Source organism: Anopheles marshallii, chromosome 2, assembly GCF_943734725.1.
Source record: "Anopheles marshallii chromosome 2, idAnoMarsDA_429_01, whole genome shotgun sequence".
NCBI lineage: Eukaryota > Metazoa > Arthropoda > Insecta > Diptera > Culicidae > Anopheles > Anopheles marshallii.
Window position 1 is genome coordinate 27,703,522 of NC_071326.1, and position 22,245 is coordinate 27,725,766.

The following is a 22,245-nucleotide window of genomic DNA, read 5'->3' on the forward strand; positions in this document are numbered from 1 at the left end:
CCTTTGTCGCCATGGCAACCATCTGTAAATTCCAGATGAGCTGTACAATTACGTCGGCTACCTGTAGAAACACGATTATAAACACCTTGAGCCTGAATGTCATTGGCTGTCACTTTGGCCTAGCGGGTCGGTGTCAAACGCAGTTTTTTTCGCAACATTATCAGCTGTATTCAACCTGCCGCGTTGTAGGCAAGGGAAAAACAATCAACTATTCGCTGAACACGAAAAGATAAGTTGAGTGCAAATAGTTGATTCGTAACGTAGGAAAATGACGAAAACACGCTTCAATACCTACGACGTTGTGTGCTCCGTTACGGAGTTACAGAGGTAGGTAGCAGGCTTACCAGCTGTTTGTCATGATTTCACAACACGGATTTCACAACAAGGCATCACTATTTTTGCGTACATTTGCAGATTGATTGGCATGCGAGTGAACCAAATCTATGACATAGATAACAAAACGTATCTGATCCGGTTAGCTCGAAATGAGGAGAAGGTGGTGCTACTGCTGGAATCTGGATTGCGCTTCCATACCACGAGCTTTGAGTGGCCAAAGAACGTGGCACCGTCCGGTTTTACGATGAAGATGCGTAAGCATCTGAAAAACAAGCGCCTCGAAAGCCTGCAGCAATTAGGTGTGGATCGCATTGTCGACTTTCAGTTCGGAACCGGCGAAGCAGCGTATCACATTATTCTGGAGCTGTACGACAGAGGCAACATACTGCTGACGGATTGTGATCTGCGCATACTGAACATTCTAAGACCGCACGTTGAAGGCGAAGAACTACGTTTTGCGGTACGCGAAAAGTATCCTAAGGATCGGGCCAAACAGGATAATGGACCGCCGTCGATGGAACAGATCAAAGAAGCGATTCAAAAGGCGCACCCGGGTGATACGCTGCGTACGGCTCTGAACCCAATACTGGAGTACGGTGCGTCGGTAATCGACCATGTTCTGCACAAGCAAGGACTGTTCGGTTGCCGCATTGGGGGTGAACTTCCGGCCGATCCAGCACTTCCGAAGAAGGTGAAAAAGAAACAGAAAAATATTGCGAAAGAGTTCGCGAAAGTTTTTAACATGGAGACAGATCTTGCACCTTTGATGAGCGCCATCAACGATGCGGAAAACATGCTACGGGAGGCTCAAAAACAACCTTCCCCCGGATACATTATACAGAAGAAGGAAGTGAAACCGACCAAGGAAGGCGAGAAGGAAGAGTTTTACTTCACGAACTTGGAGTATCAACCGTACTTGTACAACCAATACCAGGGCGAACCGTTCAAGGCGTTCGACTCATTCACGATAGCGGTAGATGAGTTTTACTCTTCGCTGGAAAGTCAAAAGATTGATCTTAAAGCCTTTGCTCAGGAGCGTGAAGCGCTGAAGAAGCTGTCCAACGTAAAGACCGATCATGCAAAACGTATCGAAGAGTTGACGAAAACACAGCTCGAAGATCGCAAGAAGGCAGAACTGATTACACGCAACCAAGATCTGGTTGATAAAGCGTTGCTAGCTGTGCAGAGCGCGCTGGCAGCTCAAATGTCCTGGACCGACATACAGGATTTGGTGAAGGCAGCCCAAGCGAACAAGGATCCGGTGGCATCCTGTATTCGTCAGTTAAAGCTCGAAATTAATCACATCTCGTTGTACCTTACCGATCCGTACGCGTCATTGGACGAGGAAAACAGTGAAGACGAAGAAGAGAGCGAACGGGAAGACGACGAGGCAAAGCTGGAACCGATGGTCGTTGATATCGATCTGGCCCTGTCGGCATTTGCGAATGCGAGGCGTTACTATGACCAGCGTCGCTTTGCGGCACGCAAGGAACAGAAAACGATCGAGTCTAGCTCGAAAGCGTTGAAAAACGCGGAACGGAAAACGATACAGACGCTCAAAGATGTCCGCACGCAGACGACGATCTCGAAGGTGCGCAAGGTGTATTGGTTCGAGAAGTTTTATTGGTTTGTTAGTTCGGAGAACTATCTGGTTATTGGTGGGCGGGATCAGCAACAGAACGAGCTAATAGTGAAGCGTTACATGAGACCGACCGATATTTATGTGCACGCCGAAATTCAGGGCGCATCGAGCGTAATAATCAAAAATCCTGCCGGTGGTGAGATTCCACCGAAAACGCTACTCGAAGCGGGCACTATGGCCATCTCGTACAGTGTCGCCTGGGATGCGAAGGTAGTAACGAGCGCTTATTGGGTGCATAGTGAGCAGGTCAGCAAGACAGCCCCAACGGGAGAATATCTCACGACCGGTAGTTTCATGATCAGAGGACGGAAGAACTTCCTGCCACCCTGTCACTTGGTGTTGGGCCTGTCGTTTCTTTTCAAGCTAGAAGATAGCTCGGTCGATCGTCATCGCGGAGAGCGCAGGGTACGAACTTTTGACGACGAATCGGTCATCAGTAAGGATGACGTTAGATCGGAAATATCCGAACAGCCCGAGCAAGAAATTCAGCTAGACGACGGTGAATCAGATAAGGATGACGATCATGAAGCGGAATCGTCACAGGCCCATGGGGAAATCGATCGAAAAACAAAAGCAGAAGGAGGCACACTGCCTGAGAAGGTTGCAGCATTATCCATAGTGAAAGAAATGGAAGAAGAAACCAGCTCGAAAGACGCATTGGAAGGGCAGCAACAGGAACATGATGAAGACCAAGGTTTGCCCCAGTTCCCGGATACGCACATCAAAGTGGAACACGATACCGGCAAAGTATCGGTACGGCCGGATCCCATTTTGCGGCGGTTGACATCGGAACCGGATGCCGAATCGGTGATATTTCTCGGCGATGACAAACCGTACATAATACAACCATCCGCACCGCGCAAGAAACAGATCTCCAAGAGCAAACAGAAGGCAAAGGATCTAAAGGAAAAGGAACAGAAAGCGAAGGAAGCACAGAGTGCTCAGGTGAAGGAGGACCAACAGAAGCAAGGTCAGTTGAAGCGTGGCCAGAAGGCAAAGATGCGCAAAATCAAGGAAAAATACAAGGACCAAGACGATGACGATCGGAAGCTGATAATGGAGATCCTAAAATCGGCCGGTAATCGAAAGCAGGATGAAGAAACGAAAGAGGAAGCGAATGCGCGAACGGATGGACAGGGCGGTGAGAAAAGTGGTGATCGGAAGCGTACGCCTCGTTTGAAACCGGGAGAGTTTGAAGAGTTCGGTGATGATACACCGGCTGCTGCAGATTTAGATATGCTGGATGCGCTAACCGGCCAACCGGTGGAAGAGGACGAGCTGTTGTTTGCTGTTCCTGTGGTGGCACCGTACCAATCGTTGCACAACTACAAGTACAAGGTGAAGCTGACACCCGGCACCGGAAAGCGAGGAAAAGCGAGCAAGATGGCTCTGCAAATTTTCCTTAAGGATAAGCAATGTACGCCACGGGAAAAGGATCTGCTGAAGGCGATCAAGGATGAGGTGCTGGCGCGAAATATTCCCGGCAAGGTGAAACTGTCTGCGCCCCAGATGCAGAAGGTACGAAAGTAAACGGTTTGTTGATTGTACACGTTGTTGGCATTCTTTCCATGGTAAAACGTTACGCTTTAGTAAATAAAAAAATATGCTCCCATAAAAAAATACAACAGTTTGAACAGCTTTTAATTTGAAGATTCTTTGTATGCTAACGAATATTACAAAAAGCAGCCGGAAGTCATGAGAAGGGGTTTAAAAACTCTGTTATACACGCAGAACAAGCAAGCACAACGGGATACGATGTGTTTGGCAGGTCAAAAAGAAACGCCATGTCTAGCAGGCACTGTCCAAACTGTTCTACCATCGTGGCACCAAACGCACACATGTTCAAAATCTTTCCCATTTTTCTCTCACCGAACGATATCTCTCGCATCGTTTCTCTCTTATTTTGGTGTCCTTTTTCGTGAGCGGACAACAACATTTTCCGATGTATGAAAACGAAAACACCTCCATTAGCAGGGTTATTTAGCTTGATGCTTAAAGATTCATATAACGAAATGATAATTTCGAAACTAGTTGCAACTGGAATATTATTCAATCATTAAACAGTTGCTTCTATTCCGAATGCCAATAGCATCAATATCATTACGATGAGACCATTAGTAAAAGAATGAACGGAGTGTGGGATATTCTGTCGAGTAGCTGTGCCGACGAGCCCTGCCTACATTCGCTGTGGCAGAGCGTGCGGATATCCGTGAGATAGAGCGAGTTTGCAAGTGGTTTGTCCGTACGGCCATAAACCAATCCCTGTTCGAACGTGTGCGACCACACAAGGGGGATATCCGTTTTTTTTTGGGTTGATATCGCGCATCGTGTTTGTACATTATCGAAATGCGTTCAGGAACTATAAACTATAAAGCGAATGGATAAAAGCAGTCGCGTGCCGTACATTTTGCGCAAGTTCTCGAGTGTGGCGAGGGAAGGTTTTCAGCCGTAAGGAATAGCGAAGGATATCTGTCTAGTGTGTCGTGTCCTCGGTGTCGTGTTATTGGGCGTTCCGAAAACGACGAATGGTAAAGTAGCTTGGGAGTGTAAACGATGTTTTTCCACCTACAATGGCTAAACAGTGCAATGGAAAAGACATTTTGTTGGGCAAGGATTAATACCCAACCGCGAAACATTCCTTCGCAGGAATATTCAAGCACAAGGGTTGGGTGCGTGACGGTATTTCTCGTATTGTGTGCTTGACACTGAGGCACTGGCCGTGCTCCATTTCATGCCACATTCCGTGCCAGCAATAGGTGTGTGGATACTGTGAAAGGAAAAGCATGTACCTTATCGTAGTTTGCAGTGGAAAATAGTGCGGTGATGGTAAAAGCATTTCCATCCTGTTGGGAAAACACTGTCCCACCAGTTTTCCCACAATGGTGCCCCAGAAAATGTCAAAATTTTCATACATAAAATATCGATCGCGAACCGTTTGCATGTGTTGTTGAAGGCACGGATACGGTCGTCCTTCGCCATCCGCAACCGTTCGCCGTCGTTGTCCCGTGTTTGACGGGGCAGACCGAGAGAAAAACCCATGCGCACACAGTCGGGGCCCAACGACAACAGAACACACACACCAGCAGAGTTCGACAGCAGCAGCAACAGCAGCAGTGGCAGCAATAGCCGCAGCAGCAGTAGCAGCAAGTACGGTGTGGTGTACCCGTCCAGCAAACAAAACCATTCGGACAAGGACGTCGTGTAGTTTGCAATTTGCTAGTGTTGGATTTGCGCTGGTGTAAAATAGTGTTTAAAATTAATAGGAAAATTGAAGATTCAGTGTGCTGTACAATGTAATGTTTTTAGCGAACGACGCTATTCAAAGATGTTTATCAATTTTAATAATTAACTAAAGAGATTAGACAACCTTAAAACCTTAATAATAGTAAATCAGAGAACACCTTCGACAACAAATGTTCAGGATAGTTTATTGCGAATTGGTAAACGCCAATGAACCCATCAAACGAATGTAAATTTTGAATACAACCACATAGATATGCCCGATTACCACTACAGGTGCATTGGAGTTTGAGCAAACACATCACACAAAAAAACTCCTCCGAAACACATACACACACACACACACACTCCTTGTGCCGGTGTATGGGTGCTAAACAAACGAAATTCACCTGCAGCAGCAATTGCCCAACGTCGTTCAAACCTGCCTCGTTTGCCAACAAACTGCGTTGGCATTTATGGGCCTTGTGCAGGGTTTTGAAACAGGTTCGGGATGAGAACTGTCAGTGAAGTAAGTACACGACAATCGCAACCCACCTACTAACCGGAGGAGCAGCACTGTGAGTAACGGGGCATCGTTGAAATGCAATGGAACATCCCCCTCCTGAGCAACCAGATGTGACGAAAGCGCAACAATGGTTATAAATCCCTGTTTTTTTCAGTTGTTGTTGTTGTTGAAAGGGAATGAAAACATCCCACACAGAAAGGGCACAGTGGTAGCACTCCGCCTAGTGGCGCAAACAGGAAGAAGAGCCCATTCACGCAATGTCCTTTTTTGGTTTCGCGTGTATGTTTGCATGCGCTTCACTGTGTATTATTTGCAAATGGCGAGCGTGATGCGTTGTTGATTTTGTCGCGTTGGTACAGCGTGCGATGGAGGAAAATTGACTGCTGAATATTTCAAAACCCTCCTTCCCCGGTCACCCGTAGCGTTCCACTGCGTTTTATCCGTTTTTTTGTTGAGATATTTGTGAATGTGATGATAATCGCAGTATGCAACGATCGGACTCGGTCGTCCCAGCAACAACAACGTTTCTGCTCCACACGATCGAGGAAGCTGTGAACTAGTGGTGGTGTTAACACACTCGCAAAATGTGTGCGCGTTCTTGCGCGAGTGTCTTCACGCGATGGAGACGCCCGGTCGGCCATGAACGGTGGCGTGTTCGATCGGTTTCGTTTTATAAGTGCGGCCAGTTCGTTGTGTGCGTGTTGGTTGAGAAAGCGGATTTGCAAATAAGCCCTGTTTTATGTTCTATTTTGAATAATTCATTTCAGCATCTTGCCCAACAGTGGATCAGCAGCCACGGCGAATCACGGTGAACACATGTGCGGTGTGCCATTAAAGCTCCGAAGCGGTTCGAAACGTGGTGCAATGGAAATGTGTTCGATAAAAGTGGAAAATTGTGTTCAACCGGTTTGCCGTGTCGGTAGCAAACGCGGGATGTGTGCTTAAGCAGCGAGTGAAGAATAAATATGGGCGTGTGTAACGAGGTGCCGATGATGATGATGATGCTGATGGTGGCAGTGCTTTAAGGCTCGATCGTTCCCATCCCCATTGCCGTTTGGAACCGGTTGGTTTAAAGCGCGAAGAAACAGCTTCTTTTAAGCCGCCTTATTGTAGTGCCAATGCCGGTTGGAAATGTTTCATACTATCACAGAAGAAAGTATTCTCCTCAGGCTCCACCGGATCACCAGTGAGTGTGCTTGCAGTAATGTTTGTTTAAGTGTTTATTTACCTAGTAATTGTATACTCTTTACAATGATTAAGCTAATTGTATATTTCATTTTGCTTTAGCTCGCTAACGAGTGTAGTACTTTTCGAAAGCGATTAATTTCATCCTCACATTTCCCTCTCATTACCCGTACGACGAAAGCACCATGAAGAAGGCATTTGTTGCGCCCCAGGCGTGTGTCCTTCGCAAACGAAATGACCTCCTGGACTGCTGGCATTACTTATGTATGCGCTGTGGTTTATTTCTCGTCCCACCCAACAGGTCCTTCATACGCGTGCCCATTACGCACCGTCGGATGGCCAGCCTAATGCTTTGAAAGTCAAATTATACCGGCCATCCAAATCATGATTGATGAATGGAAATGCTAGTTCGCGCTTTCCACCCCACCCAATGCAAATGATTCTTGCCATTTTTTCGCCACATGCTCCTGGTGGGCCGTCCGTTACACAGCTCCCGGGTGGGGCAGCATTGCGAATGTGAGGCAATGGTGATTTATTTAGCCGTGCTTACGAATCGAATTCGAGCGTCGGTAAAATTTATACCGCTTACAGCAATTATTACGTGCATCTTTCGCATCATTGTCGGGTCGATTATGGTTTGCTAAAAACAATAAAAAAGCAACACACCCAGAAGCACAGTTTATTTGCTGTTTGTATTTGCGTTCTTCACGCGTAAAGGGGAAAAATAAAACAACGGCACATCTTATAATGAAACGGGGGAGTTTTCACACGAAACCGTTCAATAACAGCGCCCGGTTGCCGGGAAGCTACCACATTGCTGTTTGTTGGCCTTACTCCTGCAGCCACTGCTACTGGCAGTGGAACTGTGAAAAAAGTGTGTTATCTTCCCAGTAACGCTGAAGTTTGTTTTGTGCGCTTCGTGATGCGTGGTGTTTTTACCATTTCGGTTTTGTATTTCCCATTTTCCACTGCCACTGACATGCAAAACATAATTAATCGTTAAAAGGATTCCCACATCCAGGAAGATGGTATTACTTTGTGTTGGAATGGTTTATTTTTTTGGAATGGAACGGCAAACAGCAAATGGTACAAGGAGTATTTAGACTCCTTTCGGCTGTAGGCCACTTAATTCGAAGCTGTCTACGCCTAAAGGTATGCAATTTTTTAGTTTTGAAAGTGTGCCGAGGATGCCAACTGGTGCAAGCTGAAAACTATTGAAGTCAGCTCCCAATACCTAGATGTAACACTTTTAGTTTAAAATATTGTTTGAAAAGCACAAAAAGCAAACAGTTCGTTAAAAAAATACATGGTTTGCATATATTTAGGGGCTACTCATTTTTACTTTTTTTTCGTTAGAACGGCCTGGCCGTATCGACCTATTTTACCACGTAGCCGGATTTTTTGATGATTTTTCAGAACATTTTTTTATGAAATTAATTATGTACATTTTAAATTGAAACGAGAAAAACTTTCAATTCCTTGCCTTTTTAAAAATACAAGTGTGCCCTGTATGGTAATTGCATACTTTTAGGCGTTGAAATTTAAAAAGATTTGCACATTGTTTTGTGCGCGATAAACTCATCTAATCATAATGGTTTGAAGCATAATATTTATCAGTAATAGGCAACAAAAGCACATTCGGTTTTGGCTGGAACAAATCCTTTCCCGTCCACGATTTCCTCGTCAAACATAAGCATTACGTTTGCCCGCTATTAGTTTTGCGTACTCCCTAAAGTACAAAAAGGTTTTCTGTTTCTTCTTTGTTGGCTTATGTACTTGAAAAAAGGAAGAAAACTTCAATCTCCTGCACTCGTGTGCCCTTGCACCCGGAAGGAATTGAACTTTGTTGTTTGTTTTTGTTTTTTGTTTTGTCCTCCAGTAAATATTTAGTACATAACCTCACCGTACTACGGTCACGGGACGGGACGGGTGGGTTTTGTTGTTTCACGTGCGGAAGGTTAGCGTGTTACTCGTGTCTTCTGGCCCTTCTCACTAAAACCATTTCCACCAAGCTGGCACCGACGGAAGTTGGGTGCGCACACACGCACACACATACATCCATGATTAACGAGCAGTGGCCGCGAAAGCAATAGCTTTAAGTGGCACACGATGACGGACCAAAATCCTGGCCGTGTTTGTTAGCCCTGCTGATGGTGTGATTAGTTCGTGTACCGAACCAAAAGCACACCCGTGCTTAGGTTTTGCGTTGATCGGTTGTTGCGCCAGCACCGGCAAGTATGGCAGCTCCCCCGTGTGTTCCCGTGCAGCGTTACTAAAGATGACTTTTATTACGCTGCTCCTTTTAACCGCAGGGAGCGAGCAAAGGGGGCACTCTGTTTTGCTCGATCGGAGCGGTTCGGAATTTCATTTGCATGGAATGTATTTATGCAAATATCTGTAAACAACGCATTCCGGCCATTGTGTACTCGAAATGTTCGCCGACGGTATCGGTACGCGCTAGTTTTGCCTGCGCCGGGGTTTGCCGTGTGGACGGCGTTATGATGAATGTTTGCAGGGGTTTAAGGTGAAGGTTGTGCGTACAGTGCACGTCCCTGTTTAAGTGTTCGCGGTCCAGCTATATGGCGAGAGTAATCAGCGATGGTTCATAAATTCCCGCCATTAAACTTAAACTCAACTGTTGGTCTGCTTTTGGGTAAGAAGCGAGCAATACTCCTCGAGTTTTTTTATATTTAATTTTGGTTCTTCAGAAAGCATCTCATTACCCTGCCCCGTGAGGTGGCGTTTCAGCAGAACAACCCAATACACGGTGACCCACATTTTGTCCCGGCTGTGCAGATTTTGTCGCTCCGTAATCCGTGGCATATTAACTATTCGGATAACTTTTCCCGATGCTTCTGGTTTGCCGTTACACACGGTTTTCCGTTATGGTTTCTTCGTCCTGTCCCCAGTTGAAAAGGGGGGGGGTACAGTGAGCTTAAGTTGCAGCATACGTACGCGGTGTGTAAGTATGTGTTTGATTTATGTCGAGCTCCCCGGAAGCTGGCATGGATGAAGGGTGGGACAGACTCGGGCTTTTGCGACTTCCGTCTCTGCCGAGCGTTCCACCGAGCGAGAAGTTTTAAAGACCACAACAAACACACACACACACTGCAACATTCGGGCCACGGTGGAGAAGTACCGTCCAGGATCGAAACGGTACAGCAGGGTAGTTACCGAAAGGGGTTTATTATGCATGAAAATGTCCCTGGGACTTCTCGTAAACATGCTAGGGGAACTAGTGCTGATTCAGTGTTGCCATAATTTATGCACAATCCACTAGCCATCCCGTCGCTCAGCTGGCTCACATTTCTGCACATGTTTTTCCTGTGTGTGTGTGTGTAACACTGCGAACAGGATTTTGGAACGTGTGGCGGCGTATGTGTGGTGTTTTGCCGACCGGGGGATTCTTTTTTTTGCGTTTCTTTGGTACCTTTTCGTGTCTCCCAGAACTCCCCCCTGGAATTTACCGTGTAGCGGACAGAAGTAAACTCGTTCCAATGCAGCTAAAGTGCTTTTGCAACGTCGGAGTAATAGAGGCCCCCTTCACAGGGCCCGGTGTGGTAGCGGTATTGAAGGGCACCGGAGCTCCCAGTACGGAGATGAGTTGCTCCGTATGGATGAGTCATTGTTCTACTTTGTGTCAGTAGAGGGTAAATTGGCTGTGAATGTGTTTTTAAGGATGCACGGGAACGCTGCTTGATCGCTCGGATCGGGGGGAAGATATTACCGTAGCGCCGGTCATTCACAAGGTGCCATCGTAACTTCTTGCTTTGATGTGGTCCACGCTGTTTCGTCAGCGAACTGTCACGACGAGCTTGACAGAAAAAAGAATCTTTCAAACCGGCATTACACACCAATGCGTCCGGGATGAGATGGAAGCCATCTTTAAGTGTTCTTGGTGGCGTTTGGGGTGTTTTGAGTACAAATTTGATTTGATGATGGCGTTGTCAGAGGGGGTTTCTGCAGGAGGAATACATGATCTATGGCTAAATTGAATAAGTGCACAAATTTTGTGTGAAATCACTGAGCATTGCCCAGTGACGCTCACTCGAAATTAGGTTGGGAATTAGGGGTTGTTATGAAATCACAAGAATATTTCGATTTTTTACCCATCCGACGTGTTGTTATTGGTTATATGTTTGTTTCTTTCTATAAATTTAGATGCTTTTTACTTCCTTTCACGTAGCTTGTACTTCATCACACAATGTTTTCATTCGTTGTCCTGTACGCACATAATCCACTAAACCTGCTTAACAAACATCTCCGTTTTGCTTTCTTTTCCTTCGCCAACACAATATAGGTCACGAATATTTTTTGGAGATTACGCACGACCCGACAGCGGTGTTGCTGGCAGTGAACGAAGCCGCTCGAATGGAAGCATCTCCTCGGTCGCCACCAGCCACTCGTCGTCTGCGTGCGTCAGTGTGAATAGTAGTGTGGCCTCGCTGGCCGATGCAGCGAACGCCAATTTGCTGAGCGTGTCCAAGGGTGTCGAAATCGAATCGTGCCCCGTGCCAAAATGTATCGATAGTGCTGATGGTGCCGGTACTACATCGGCGTCCAACTGCTGTGTCCGTGCGCCGACGACTGGCGAGGGTGTCGGGGCGCAACAGGTGTTGACGGGTCGGGTGTGTATCAGTGAAAGTGCCACCGGGTACGACCGGGGTGCGGTGGTTCGTACCGCTGGAGGTGGCACCAGTGGTCCTGTCAGCAGTGGTTGCAATCCTAGTGGCAGTGTAAATAGCGCTAACATTGGTGGCAACAGCCAGCAACGCCGAGTGCAGTCGTCAACTGTTGCGAATATTAGTGGTAGTAATAGCGGTACCAGCAATAGCAAGGAGCAAGCGAACGGACTCTTGCTAGTGTCACCGGGTGTGGTAACGTCTGGCGCGCCGACTTCGGCTACGATTCGTGCGGGGCCGTTGCAACCGGCCAAGTCGTCACCTTTAGCTGTAGCGGGACTGCCTTCGGCTTCAACACTGCCACCGGCCGAAAGTGCAAGCATTTCGAACCAGTGTTCTTCTGCATTTGGCTCCGCTCATCTTAACAACAATGAAGAACAAAGATCGCAACATGCACCAGGTAAGATATGGCACTGACAAATGTGCACCGTGATTACTGCAAAAAGATAATATTTTTTTTGCTTCTGATGTTTACTTTTGGAAGCTATAATTATGCAGAAATTAAGTAAGATATCTGAATTAGTTAATAAATTAATTGAATGAATTAGAAAAAAACCCCGTACGTTGCATTACCACTCGGGCCTCACGGGCCTAGTCATCTATGTTAACGGTTATAGGCAACAATTTACTTACTTATCAGGCGCTACAACCGACGGACTGCATGTCAATTTGGACCTACCATGCCTCCTCTGCCCATGTGGACGACCTAAAAAGACTTTACGAGCTGGGTCCTCTAGTCGGTCATTCTCATGACGTAACCAACCCATATAAAATATATAAAAACATAATATTTAAAATGTTAGTTCAATGTTTCAAAAGAAATAATTCTACTGGTCTGACTATTTAGTCCAGACTCGACCAGAGACTGAAACCAAGAATAATAAATTGCATACCTGTAGGCGCGCACGACTAATGCGATTAGTTCATGGTAGTTAGCTGATAGTTTATAAAATCCCGATGGAACGGATCAACAACAGACGCATACAGTTGGTTGTGTTTGGTTTACTTAGCATACCAATTTTCACATTTGAGTGCCTCTGTCCAATTCCACAACGCAGCTGTGTCTGTTCCAGTTTAATTACCAAATTGAAAACCATGATACCCTTTTGATGAGATTGTTCACGCTCAAGCATCACGTGACGCTGCTCATTATGCTCACTGATTCATGTAAAACCATGATAAATTCACGAGAAATTATGCTGATTCGAAGCGTAAATCACTGTCAACTAATTTGATCGATATTGTTTCGCACCATGGCCATCGCTTGTCGGTGGTAATTAACGCTGAAAGTGACTGCTTTGCGTGGTAGTTGAGTAGGTAGGTAGTTCTTGGAATGTCGCTCTTGCAGCCTCCATTGCATGCCATCGCAACAAAGCGCCAAACACACAATCGCACCCTGCATTAACTGTGGACAGGTGTTGCAAGTTAATCATCGCACTGTTGCTCGTTACAATTATGGTATCTCGTGTATCGGGGGATGATGCCGTTATGGCTTTCACCGTATCCGGACAATCTGGTGCAAATGCGTGCTAATTGTTGGTAAATCTTAGGACGTCGGTGTGCTCTAGCGGTGAGGATGCATTGTTCCAAGTTGATTGACGTTGATGTGCTTGTTGGTGGTTTGATGTATTAAAATACATGTTTAGCTTGAAGGTAGCGGGCTTAATTAAGGTGTGCTGCGTACCGTCCGTAAAATGATTACAAGGCTTTGTTAATCATTTCACAAACAACGTAATACAATAATACGTAAGAGGATAATTCTGTACAGCATATTGCATGACTTTGGGCGTTTTGTTCGCGGGATTGTTTATCTTGTTTCAAATGTGCCTAAAAGTATGCAATCTTCTTGACAAAACGACTCAAGCCATGCAAACCGTCTGTTAGCAGCATGGTCGGTGTTTTTCACCAGCGAGAAACACTTGTTTGCAGTAATTTAGTTTCATAACAGCAGAAGAAATTCACCACGAGATTGCAATTGTTGTACTATTTGCACAGATTGTGAAAATAGTTGAACCTTGCTAATTACTTGCGGTTCGAGCTCCAGCTCCGTCATTCCAACTACCATGCCAAGAAACCATCTCCGGCTCAAGTTAATGTAACCTCAGAACCGGTAAGCGAGTTAACGAAAGAACTTTTAATCTTCCAACCGGAACACTCGGACTGGGGGAAGGGGCGTAAAATGTGAGAATTAAAATTGGCTTTCCCTGTCCAACTGGCAGGTCGGTTGGTTCCGAGCAGGGCGAAAAACAAAGAAAGAAGTGCAATTTATGAGTTCAGCGGACGACTTTTTCGCTCTTCTAGCGTGAAAAGACTACATTCGATCGGCAATGTTAACTGTGCGCGCGTTATAATGGTTGTTGGAAAGCGGTATCGGTACCGTGAGCGGACACGACGGTGGATTGGAAATTCATTTCCCAAATTGAGGACAACCACGACCACGACGACGACCACGCTATGAGCTGCTGACGTATGGATGGGATGTGACTTGCATCTTCAAATCGTGTGTTACGGTTCCGTCGGTGGGCCCACATATCGGAGTGCCGGTACGGGTACTTGGGTTGCGGTTGATGCCCGTGCCGGTGGTTTTTCGCCTTCACAAAAACCGCGCTTCGGAAGGAATGTAGAACGCATCGCAGAAGGAAAACGTCTTTCAGCATGGTTTGGCGTTCACTGTGGCGTTCCATTTTCCTGGCGACCCGGTTTTCTTGACTTTGTCGCATAAATATATTCCCTCCTCCCACCCCCTAGGCCTTAGCCTGTCGCATCGTTTTCCCTGCACTCTAACGCTGCTACCATGGTGTGTTCTGTCCTGCCCTATACCGAACTCAGTAAGTCGGCATCGGTTTCGACTGGATTACATTACGGCAAACGTCGATTCGAATTTGAGCGCGTTGGGCCGTTCAGCGCGAACCGAGAAGCCAAATGTGAAATTAAATAACCCACCAACCAGCCAGCTGGTGCGTGCTGGTGACCACGTGAGCAGGGATGTTTATGGTACGCGCGGAACCGCATTTTGGATTCGTACACACGGTCGGAGCTTCAATGGTATGGCCGGGGTGGATAAAAGCTGCCCATGTGACGCGCCTTGATGGAAGTGATAAACAAGCTGCTAACAAAGTTACGTACGGGGTAGTATCGGCATTGTGAATAGTATACATTTGGGCGTTTGGATATGAAATCTAGCAGGCTGAATTCTTAGGACAAAACGCCCGGCAGTATGCAACTTGCCAAACAAGGTTACGCACGGAGTAGTATCGGCATTGTGAATAGTATACATTTGTGCGTTTTGGATATGAAATTTAGCTGGCTGAATTCTTATGACAAAACGCCCGGCAGTATGCAAGCGGGCTAGCAAAATTGCATTAACATGACTTCGTTAACAGTCTATTCGACGCGCATTACAAGTCGGTCACCTGGGAACCTTTCCCTCTGCGTACGTTATTTGCCATCCAAAAACCGTCACGGAACAGCTAATATGTGGGTTTGGGGTGGAAAAGTGGGCAGAGGAAAATTAACCGTGTATCGACATTGTTCCGTGCTGTTCCGATGCTGTCGACTAAAGCCCATCGCGTACCCGTGTGTGCTGTCGGGGTTCCGAGTTCCAAGCCAACAGGGACGAAGGAAAAAAAAACAAGCTCCCACTAAACCACGGCCTGTGCAAACACTTGATTTGGATTTCGAAGAATGTGTTTTGCGCTGCGTGGGGAAAAGATTGGATTGGCAAAATGAATAGCGCAGGCATTTGCTTCGTATTTGTTCTCCGTTGTACTCGAGAACGCCGTAAATGAATGTATGTGTCCGTTGCAAAAAACCGTTGGCAAACGTACTGTACTTCACCCGGCACCGAAGGAAGTTGTTTCATTTCTTTCCAATTGAGTTAAGGAGTTTTATGTTTTCGCTTTTTGTGCGGGATGTGGAATGGGATGTGTGAGACCAGATGGAAAGCAAGAAAGAATGAGCATTATCCTGCCGTCCTTGGCAGTGCCAGCATATTTGCAAAGAAATCCCGAACGCTGGTGGTGAATTGTTCTGTGATTGTGTTGGGTTTTATTTTTTATTTTTTTGCTTTTCCGGCTGCTGCCGAATGTCAATAAGATGCAAATGCCCCGGGCACTTCGGCAAAGGTGCGCTCCAACGCTTCCAAACGTTAAACAGTTCGTTTAAACGATGATAGCTCCATCAATAATGGTGCCACCGGGTTTGGAAGTGGCACGATGCACGGGACGCGATGGACTGTTGAAATATTCATCCTTCCAGAAGTTGGCCGAAGAAAAGTGAAAGCGAAGCGAACGAAAATCTGACGTTTCGGGGGCCAACGTTTGTGCTGCATTATTAACACCTTAATGTTATGAAGATCCGGCAGTTGAGCAGTTTCGAACGAGTGTTGTGCTGTTTCGGCGGGCAAACGTCACGAAGATTGAAAAGGTGCAATGAAAAAAAAAAAAAAGAGCGGATCGAAAAAGACAGAAACAGAACTTCCGAAACAAATTTTACGGTGTGGCCTTCCGTTTGTGGCCAAGAGGTCACGGTGAGAACCCCCGGAACCGGAACCGTTCGCATCGTTTCGTAACAGTGCCACATTCGGGCGGTGAGAGGGCGAAAGGAGGCGCAAAAGATGAAGTTCGGTACGCTAAAGTTCCACTGCCTGCACGACAGGTTTTGATTTATATTCCACAGCACCCGGACAAGTGCGCTGTTGTGTGTGAGTTTTGTGCAAAGCGTGTTGCTTGTTTTTTTTTTTTTGTTGGGGGTTGTTGTTCGCCTATTCCTGCCAACTGGTGTATTTTATTTCGTGGCCCATATCTCGCATCCTTCGCTCCCAAGGATGGAGGTTTGAGGGTTTCTCGCGAAATGGAACAATAAAATGAATGACGACAATCGCCGCGCCGAAGCGATTTTCTATAAAGTTTAAGAACTGATTGCACCCGACACTGTCGCGTGGAACAGCTATTGAAAAGCGCGATGGAAACGGACAAGGGATTGGCTGGGAAGGGGCAACTGGCAACCTCGGTGGGGGGGGGGGGGGAGGTACCCAACGTGGGGTTGGGTTAGCGATCATTTCCGGATCATAAATTTTGTGCTTGCTCAGCAGCGGCCGGTTTGGAACGAATGCGGCCGACCCAAAATCCAATGGGAAACAGGACGAGCAAGAGAAAAAACAGAGAGAGAGAGAGAGAGAGAGAGAGCGAGCGAGAGCCAGAGTGGTTAAGGGTTTGGCCGATTTGCGATGCCGGGGCTTGGATCGCTGGTTGGATTGTTATGTGCTAACGATGTCCTGCCTTTGATGTTGCCGTGTGCCGGAACCCGGGTTGTTTATGTAGGCGTGTGTACGCGCAAAAAGGTCCACCATCGAAACAATGGCCAGGCGACTTTCTGTTGTAAGCAGTTGGCAGAAAAGCAGCAACGTACGTTAAATGTCATGCTTGCTGGATTGTTTTCGTTTGCGTGTGGCGTTTACCTTTCGCCGTAATTAGAACTTTACGGCTTACGATCAGCTAGTGAAACGAGTCTGGTAATCTTGGATGGAAAGATAAAGCGAGTCCCAGTTTTGGATTGAAGCGCGATCTAAATTGCAGTTAGCATATTCTAAAGTAAACCCTTTTTACGATGGCAAGGAAGTTTTCCTAAGAATTTTAACACAACGTCTGATTTTCTACACTTGCATGCATTATAACATTGCATTGCTCCTACTGTCGACGTGTGTGTTGCGCCTGGAAGTATGCAATATTATTGTTGCTATAGGTGGTAAACTTATGGCATTGTTTGGTTTATAAACTTCTTTACAAAGACTTACCGTAGCTCAGTTTGTGTCAAAAACATCCGCTTTTATTCAGTAAATGATCGAAAGTGGTTTAAAATATTGATTGCCTACCTTTAGGCGTTCATCAATATAAGCATTCAGTCAAAAAGGTTCATAATACATGAATAAAAAACATCTATTAAATTGCTTTCGTGCCATTGTCAATAAAAACCGTCCTCGTTACTAAAATCGTTTATAACACGCTTGACAAAAGCTATTCAATCCTGTTTAACAAGCCTGTCAACGTGGATAAAACGTTAACCGGCCTTAACTCGTAAGCTTACTCATGTAAATGACGGCATCCATTATTGGGGCCGCTTGTTTGTCACTTGCTGTCTGAGCAATGATCTTCGGTAAGATGGACAAGGGCGAGGGAAAAAATTGGTAAGAAAAAATGAGGACTCTCCTGTTGTTTTTTTTTCTTGGTAAGCTCACGCCTAAAGTTATGTAGCGTATTTTTTATGGTAATTTTTTAAAGCTTTTGCGGAACGGAGGAACCGTTTAGACATTTTAAGGTCTGTAATCAACACTCTCAGTATTAAGGTAAGCTTTGTACTAACGACGTTCTAAAGAAAACATTTGGAAACAACCACCGTTGTAGGTAGCAGGTAAAATATTTAAAATCAAACATTAATTACTTACCTATTGCTTTCGTGCACTGTAAGCATCCCGTGCTGACTGGATTGTACTGTTTTGCATGCTCCTGAAACGATCCGAGTGTAACAATATCCTCCGCTAGTCATCATAATTTAAAAGCAAAGGTTTGCGTTGAAATATAACCCTCAGTAAAACACAACATAATAAATCTGCCTCCGGCAAAAAAAAAGGATGGCTGTTCGTAGAGCTTTTCGGGAGCATTTTATATCGCAACTCAGATAGAAGTTTTATGTCCCAACGAACGCCACCCTCCGTTCTGGTGAAGAGCGTTTAAGAGCATGTTGCACAAGCGTGCAGAAGCCACGTTGCTTGCTCGTTTTTGTTATGTCCTCGCCAGCAACCCCTTCACCGAGAAAGAAGGGAGTAATTGAAACCGAAACAGCGTCAAGTACCATTGGCCAAAGCAGCGCTGGTGCCGTGAAGTTTGGTGGTATGGTTATAGTACGCCGGAAGTTTTGAACATGAAGATGTAAAGATTGGTGAGATGTTTGAGAATTTAAATTTTTGACAACGTGCTCAGGAAGATACGTTCACGTGCGAGTTTTTGCAAAAATATGTCCCTATGAAGGAAGCCCTGTGCCGTCTGATAAGCGACGGTGTCGGAAGTGCACGGTGTCAACCTCGTTCCGGCACTAGCGGCTAAGAAAAACACAAGCCAAATATTGATTTTTCAAAGCACCCAAAGCATCGTCCCGTTGGGATCTACCCAAAATGCCGGTAGTTTATGGGACAATGGTTCTAACAATGCGGGTAAATGTTGGGTAGCCCAAAAGAATGCACCCACATGCACAATAGATCATTTCGCGATATTGCCCCACAACACTATCGGCAAACGGACGATCTTTAATCTTGCCCGGATGAATAATTTGTGAGCCGCTGGCTATAAATCTTGAACGAAAAAAAAAACCCCCATAGTACCCGGTATGTGCGTCGGTACGTTCGTGGAGAGGTGGATTTGGGTGGAATTTCCGCACTCCAGCCCAGTTTGCCCGACAAAAGAGTGGAAAGCGGAAGTGCATACCGAACGTTCCCAGTGCAGTGTGCGGCGCACACGGCACTGTACGGCTGGCAGGTGGCAGGTGCAAATACGCGATGCATTTATGTGCATACAGCATCGCCACCGTGCGCTTTCCGGTAAAAAGCTCTCGAAGTGGGCGATTTTCCTTTCTTTTATTGCGGCTGTTTGCCCGGCACCCGGTTTTGGGTCCACATTTTTCCACCACTTGAGTTTCTTTGTGTGGGCTCTTGGGCGGAAGGACTCTGGCACTTGTGCAACGTATCAGCAACAGCGCTGGGAGTCCTTCAAACGGAGCGTTCCACAGCACATTCACCGTGCACGGTTGCGATGCAACAAAGTTGGAGCGAAACGCGCTCGAAACTGATGCTCGAGAGCCGAGATTTTGCAGTGCAGCGTTGACGACATTTGTTCGTGCGGCATGGTGTCCAACCGATGCATAATGTGTGGATATTTGTATGCATATTTTCCAAATGAGATGATGATACATATTGAAACCCGTGGCAAGTGCTTTGTTTTAGTGTGTTTTGCCGTTGCCGAGTGCCTCCGGGTACGGTTGGGCACCAGAGCGGGAATATGTTTTGTGCGTGTTTTAATCACTGTGCAAGAGATGGAGAGTTTTTTTTTTTCCGCCGCGCGGATGATGGTGCAGTTAGCAGCAAGCAAGCACAACTGCTTCTTTCGTACAGGGTGCGTACGAAATCCGTATGAAATATGTTTCCTTTGGTGAAACGAAGAGTTGCTCATGCAAACACTGTAATGAGATACACGAAAAAAACTAGGCAACCAGCAAACAGCATGTCGAGACCTTGAACTTTTGACACATTTCATCGCAAAACGAATGATGCTAGGTGGCGCTTGGTGCGCTTATCCCGTAATGATACGGCTCGGTGACGCTTTCATTGGGGGTTTTACGTGAGTGTTTCAAGGAAAATCCTTGACGATTACACATGGTACGCTATGCAGCTTCATGCTCGCATGTGGATTTTCCAGTAACTTTGGAGTGTGTTGCTATTTTTGTTGTCGTTGTTGTGTTGTTTCGACATGAATGTGTAACAGAAATGTAACTACCACTATCAACAGTCTACCGGTAGCAAACCGAGCTCATGTTGATGACTGCTGCTTGTTCTAGATTTCAGAAACGGTACACACTGTGAGATGAATAGCAGCATGTGCTATAAAACGTATAGCACGTGAAGGATAACATTAGTTCCTTAGAATGTTCAGAACATATGCAACCGGTTTTAATGAGTGCTTTTCATTGCCATTTTTATTTTGCTTCCAAACAGCAAGTTGGGATAATTCTTTTGTACATCTTACACACTGATTGCATACTTACAGGCGCCAACATCAGCTATTTCGTGCTGGTTTTTGTTTGTTGACAGTAGTCAATTTTGCGCAAAGATCTGCTGAGGAAGTCTTCTAAATCGCTAACGGTTGACAGCACCGTCGTCAGTTATTCTGTTGTTCTGGTCTTTCTTAATGAGAATTCACGGACTGAGTCGTCTGGTGTAATTCTCATGGCATGAACAGCCCACCACAGTCTCGCGTGTCTGTTCCATTAATCCACACACACGGGGTTAAAAATTAATTTGATCACCTTCCTGTCGAGTGCGGCTATGAGGGTTTCGTCCGTTTTGGTTATATCTCAGAGGCTTGATATGCAGGTACCGGTTAAATGGATACATGATATATAGCTGCAAGTGCAGGAACTATAATGGTTCGGTGAAGTCCCAGATCGTCTTTCTTCAAACTGTTGAAAGACACGGTTGGTGGAATGTATCCTTGCGCGTATCTCGACCACAATGTTGTTTTTGGTGCTGACCTTTAACCCAAGCTGGGAGAAAATGTGTATGAAAGCTAGCAAAAGTTCTACGGTTCTACGGTACCATGAAAAGGATTTGGCACAAACTTTTGAATGAGTTATTGCACCAGGTCAGCAACCTGTATCGGTATAAAATGGTTGCTCATGAATAGCTTTTCGCAAAAACTACGCTGGGGGATTTGTGAGATGTGCGGTGGGATTGCTGAGGAAAACGTAACACGGAAGTCGTAATTGATTGAGTGCTGCAAAAGTTGTATATTACAATCTTAGCAGTGATCGAACTACAAAATTTGTCTCATTATACCAGGTTACTTAGCAATACGGCCTGGCCGTACTTGTTGAATAAAAAAACCAGGTTATTTCACGCACAATTGAAGCTTTTATTTAAGCGCCTAGAAGTATGCAGTGGACGTTTGAAAGCAAAGGTAATCATTTCCACACGTCTTCTCCGGTCGTATACAACAGGGGTCGGCACACCTTTCACGAATAGAGTCAGATAGTAAAAACAGTTCTGAACCTGCGAGCCAGACACTCCAAACGAGGTTTTAATCTCATAAAATAGGTGCTATCGTAAGGCCTTTGTTAACATTTTCTTATAAATTATCCAAGTGTAACAAGAGACGAATGCAGTCGAAAGACTAAAAGTCTCTATAAACAAACGCAACAACATCCAAGCGTATTGGTTCTGCTAGGGTGCACGTAGGGCTGCCGTAGAGAGACATTGGTGTGCTAACATTATGTGCAGCTTAGAGAATGCCATGTTAGGGAAGCTTTGCAGCCTTGAGAGACATAAAATGTATTGAAAATGAAGAGACTGTCAAAAATGTTCATCTCAAGGAGACTTGCTATCTTTGCGAGACCCTACCTTAGAGAGACTTGACAGTACTTGGTTCAAAATCCTTAGAATTCCTGCTGAGAGTATAAAAAAAACAACGATAATGATTAGTTGGATTTTGGAATCATTGAACTCTGCCATCCTTAAGCGCTGTTACATGGTACCGATAATCGTTTTCTTAGGACATTAAGTTTCGATTTGTGCGTTGAGCAACTTGTAACCAAAACTATCTCCATTACCGCATGCGTTCTGAACTGATGAAGCAACATGTAGTGAGCTTTCAGATCGGCCAAGAATTAATTGGTCACTGTGAAAGACGTCGTAATAAATTTTGTAGAGAAAGATGGACAAATACAACACAATTGATATCGATGATGTCTCCCAGATATGTTTTTTTGGCATCGTGATGGCAAAATAATTTGGCGTGCTTGATTTATCCCACAGGCTGCACTTTGCCGACCCCTGGAATAGAGGAGCAGCTCTCTAATCAATATCGATAGAAACGAACTTAAAATAAATTATT

The 22,245-nt window shown here is 45.6% G+C and overlaps 2 protein-coding genes across 2 annotated transcripts in view; both read left to right on the plus strand.

Moving 5' to 3' along the window:
• The first annotated feature begins 268 nt into the window (after positions 1–268).
• LOC128707147 (ribosome quality control complex subunit NEMF homolog) lies at positions 269–3,508 on the plus strand. Its single transcript, XM_053802095.1, has 2 exons — positions 269–327; positions 415–3,508. The coding sequence occupies exons 1-2, from the start codon at positions 269–271 to the stop codon at positions 3,506–3,508; spliced, it is 3,153 nt and encodes a 1,050-aa protein (XP_053658070.1).
• Positions 3,509–6,841: 3,333 nt separating this feature from the next.
• LOC128710389 (uncharacterized) overlaps positions 6,842–22,245 on the plus strand; it is a 39,879-nt gene continuing 24,475 nt past the window's right edge. Inside the window, exons 1-2 of the mRNA XM_053805442.1 lie at positions 6,842–6,909; positions 11,209–11,990. Of these exons, the coding sequence (XP_053661417.1) occupies positions 6,842–6,909; positions 11,209–11,990 (850 nt within the window). The remainder of the gene's footprint in view (positions 6,910–11,208; positions 11,991–22,245) is intronic.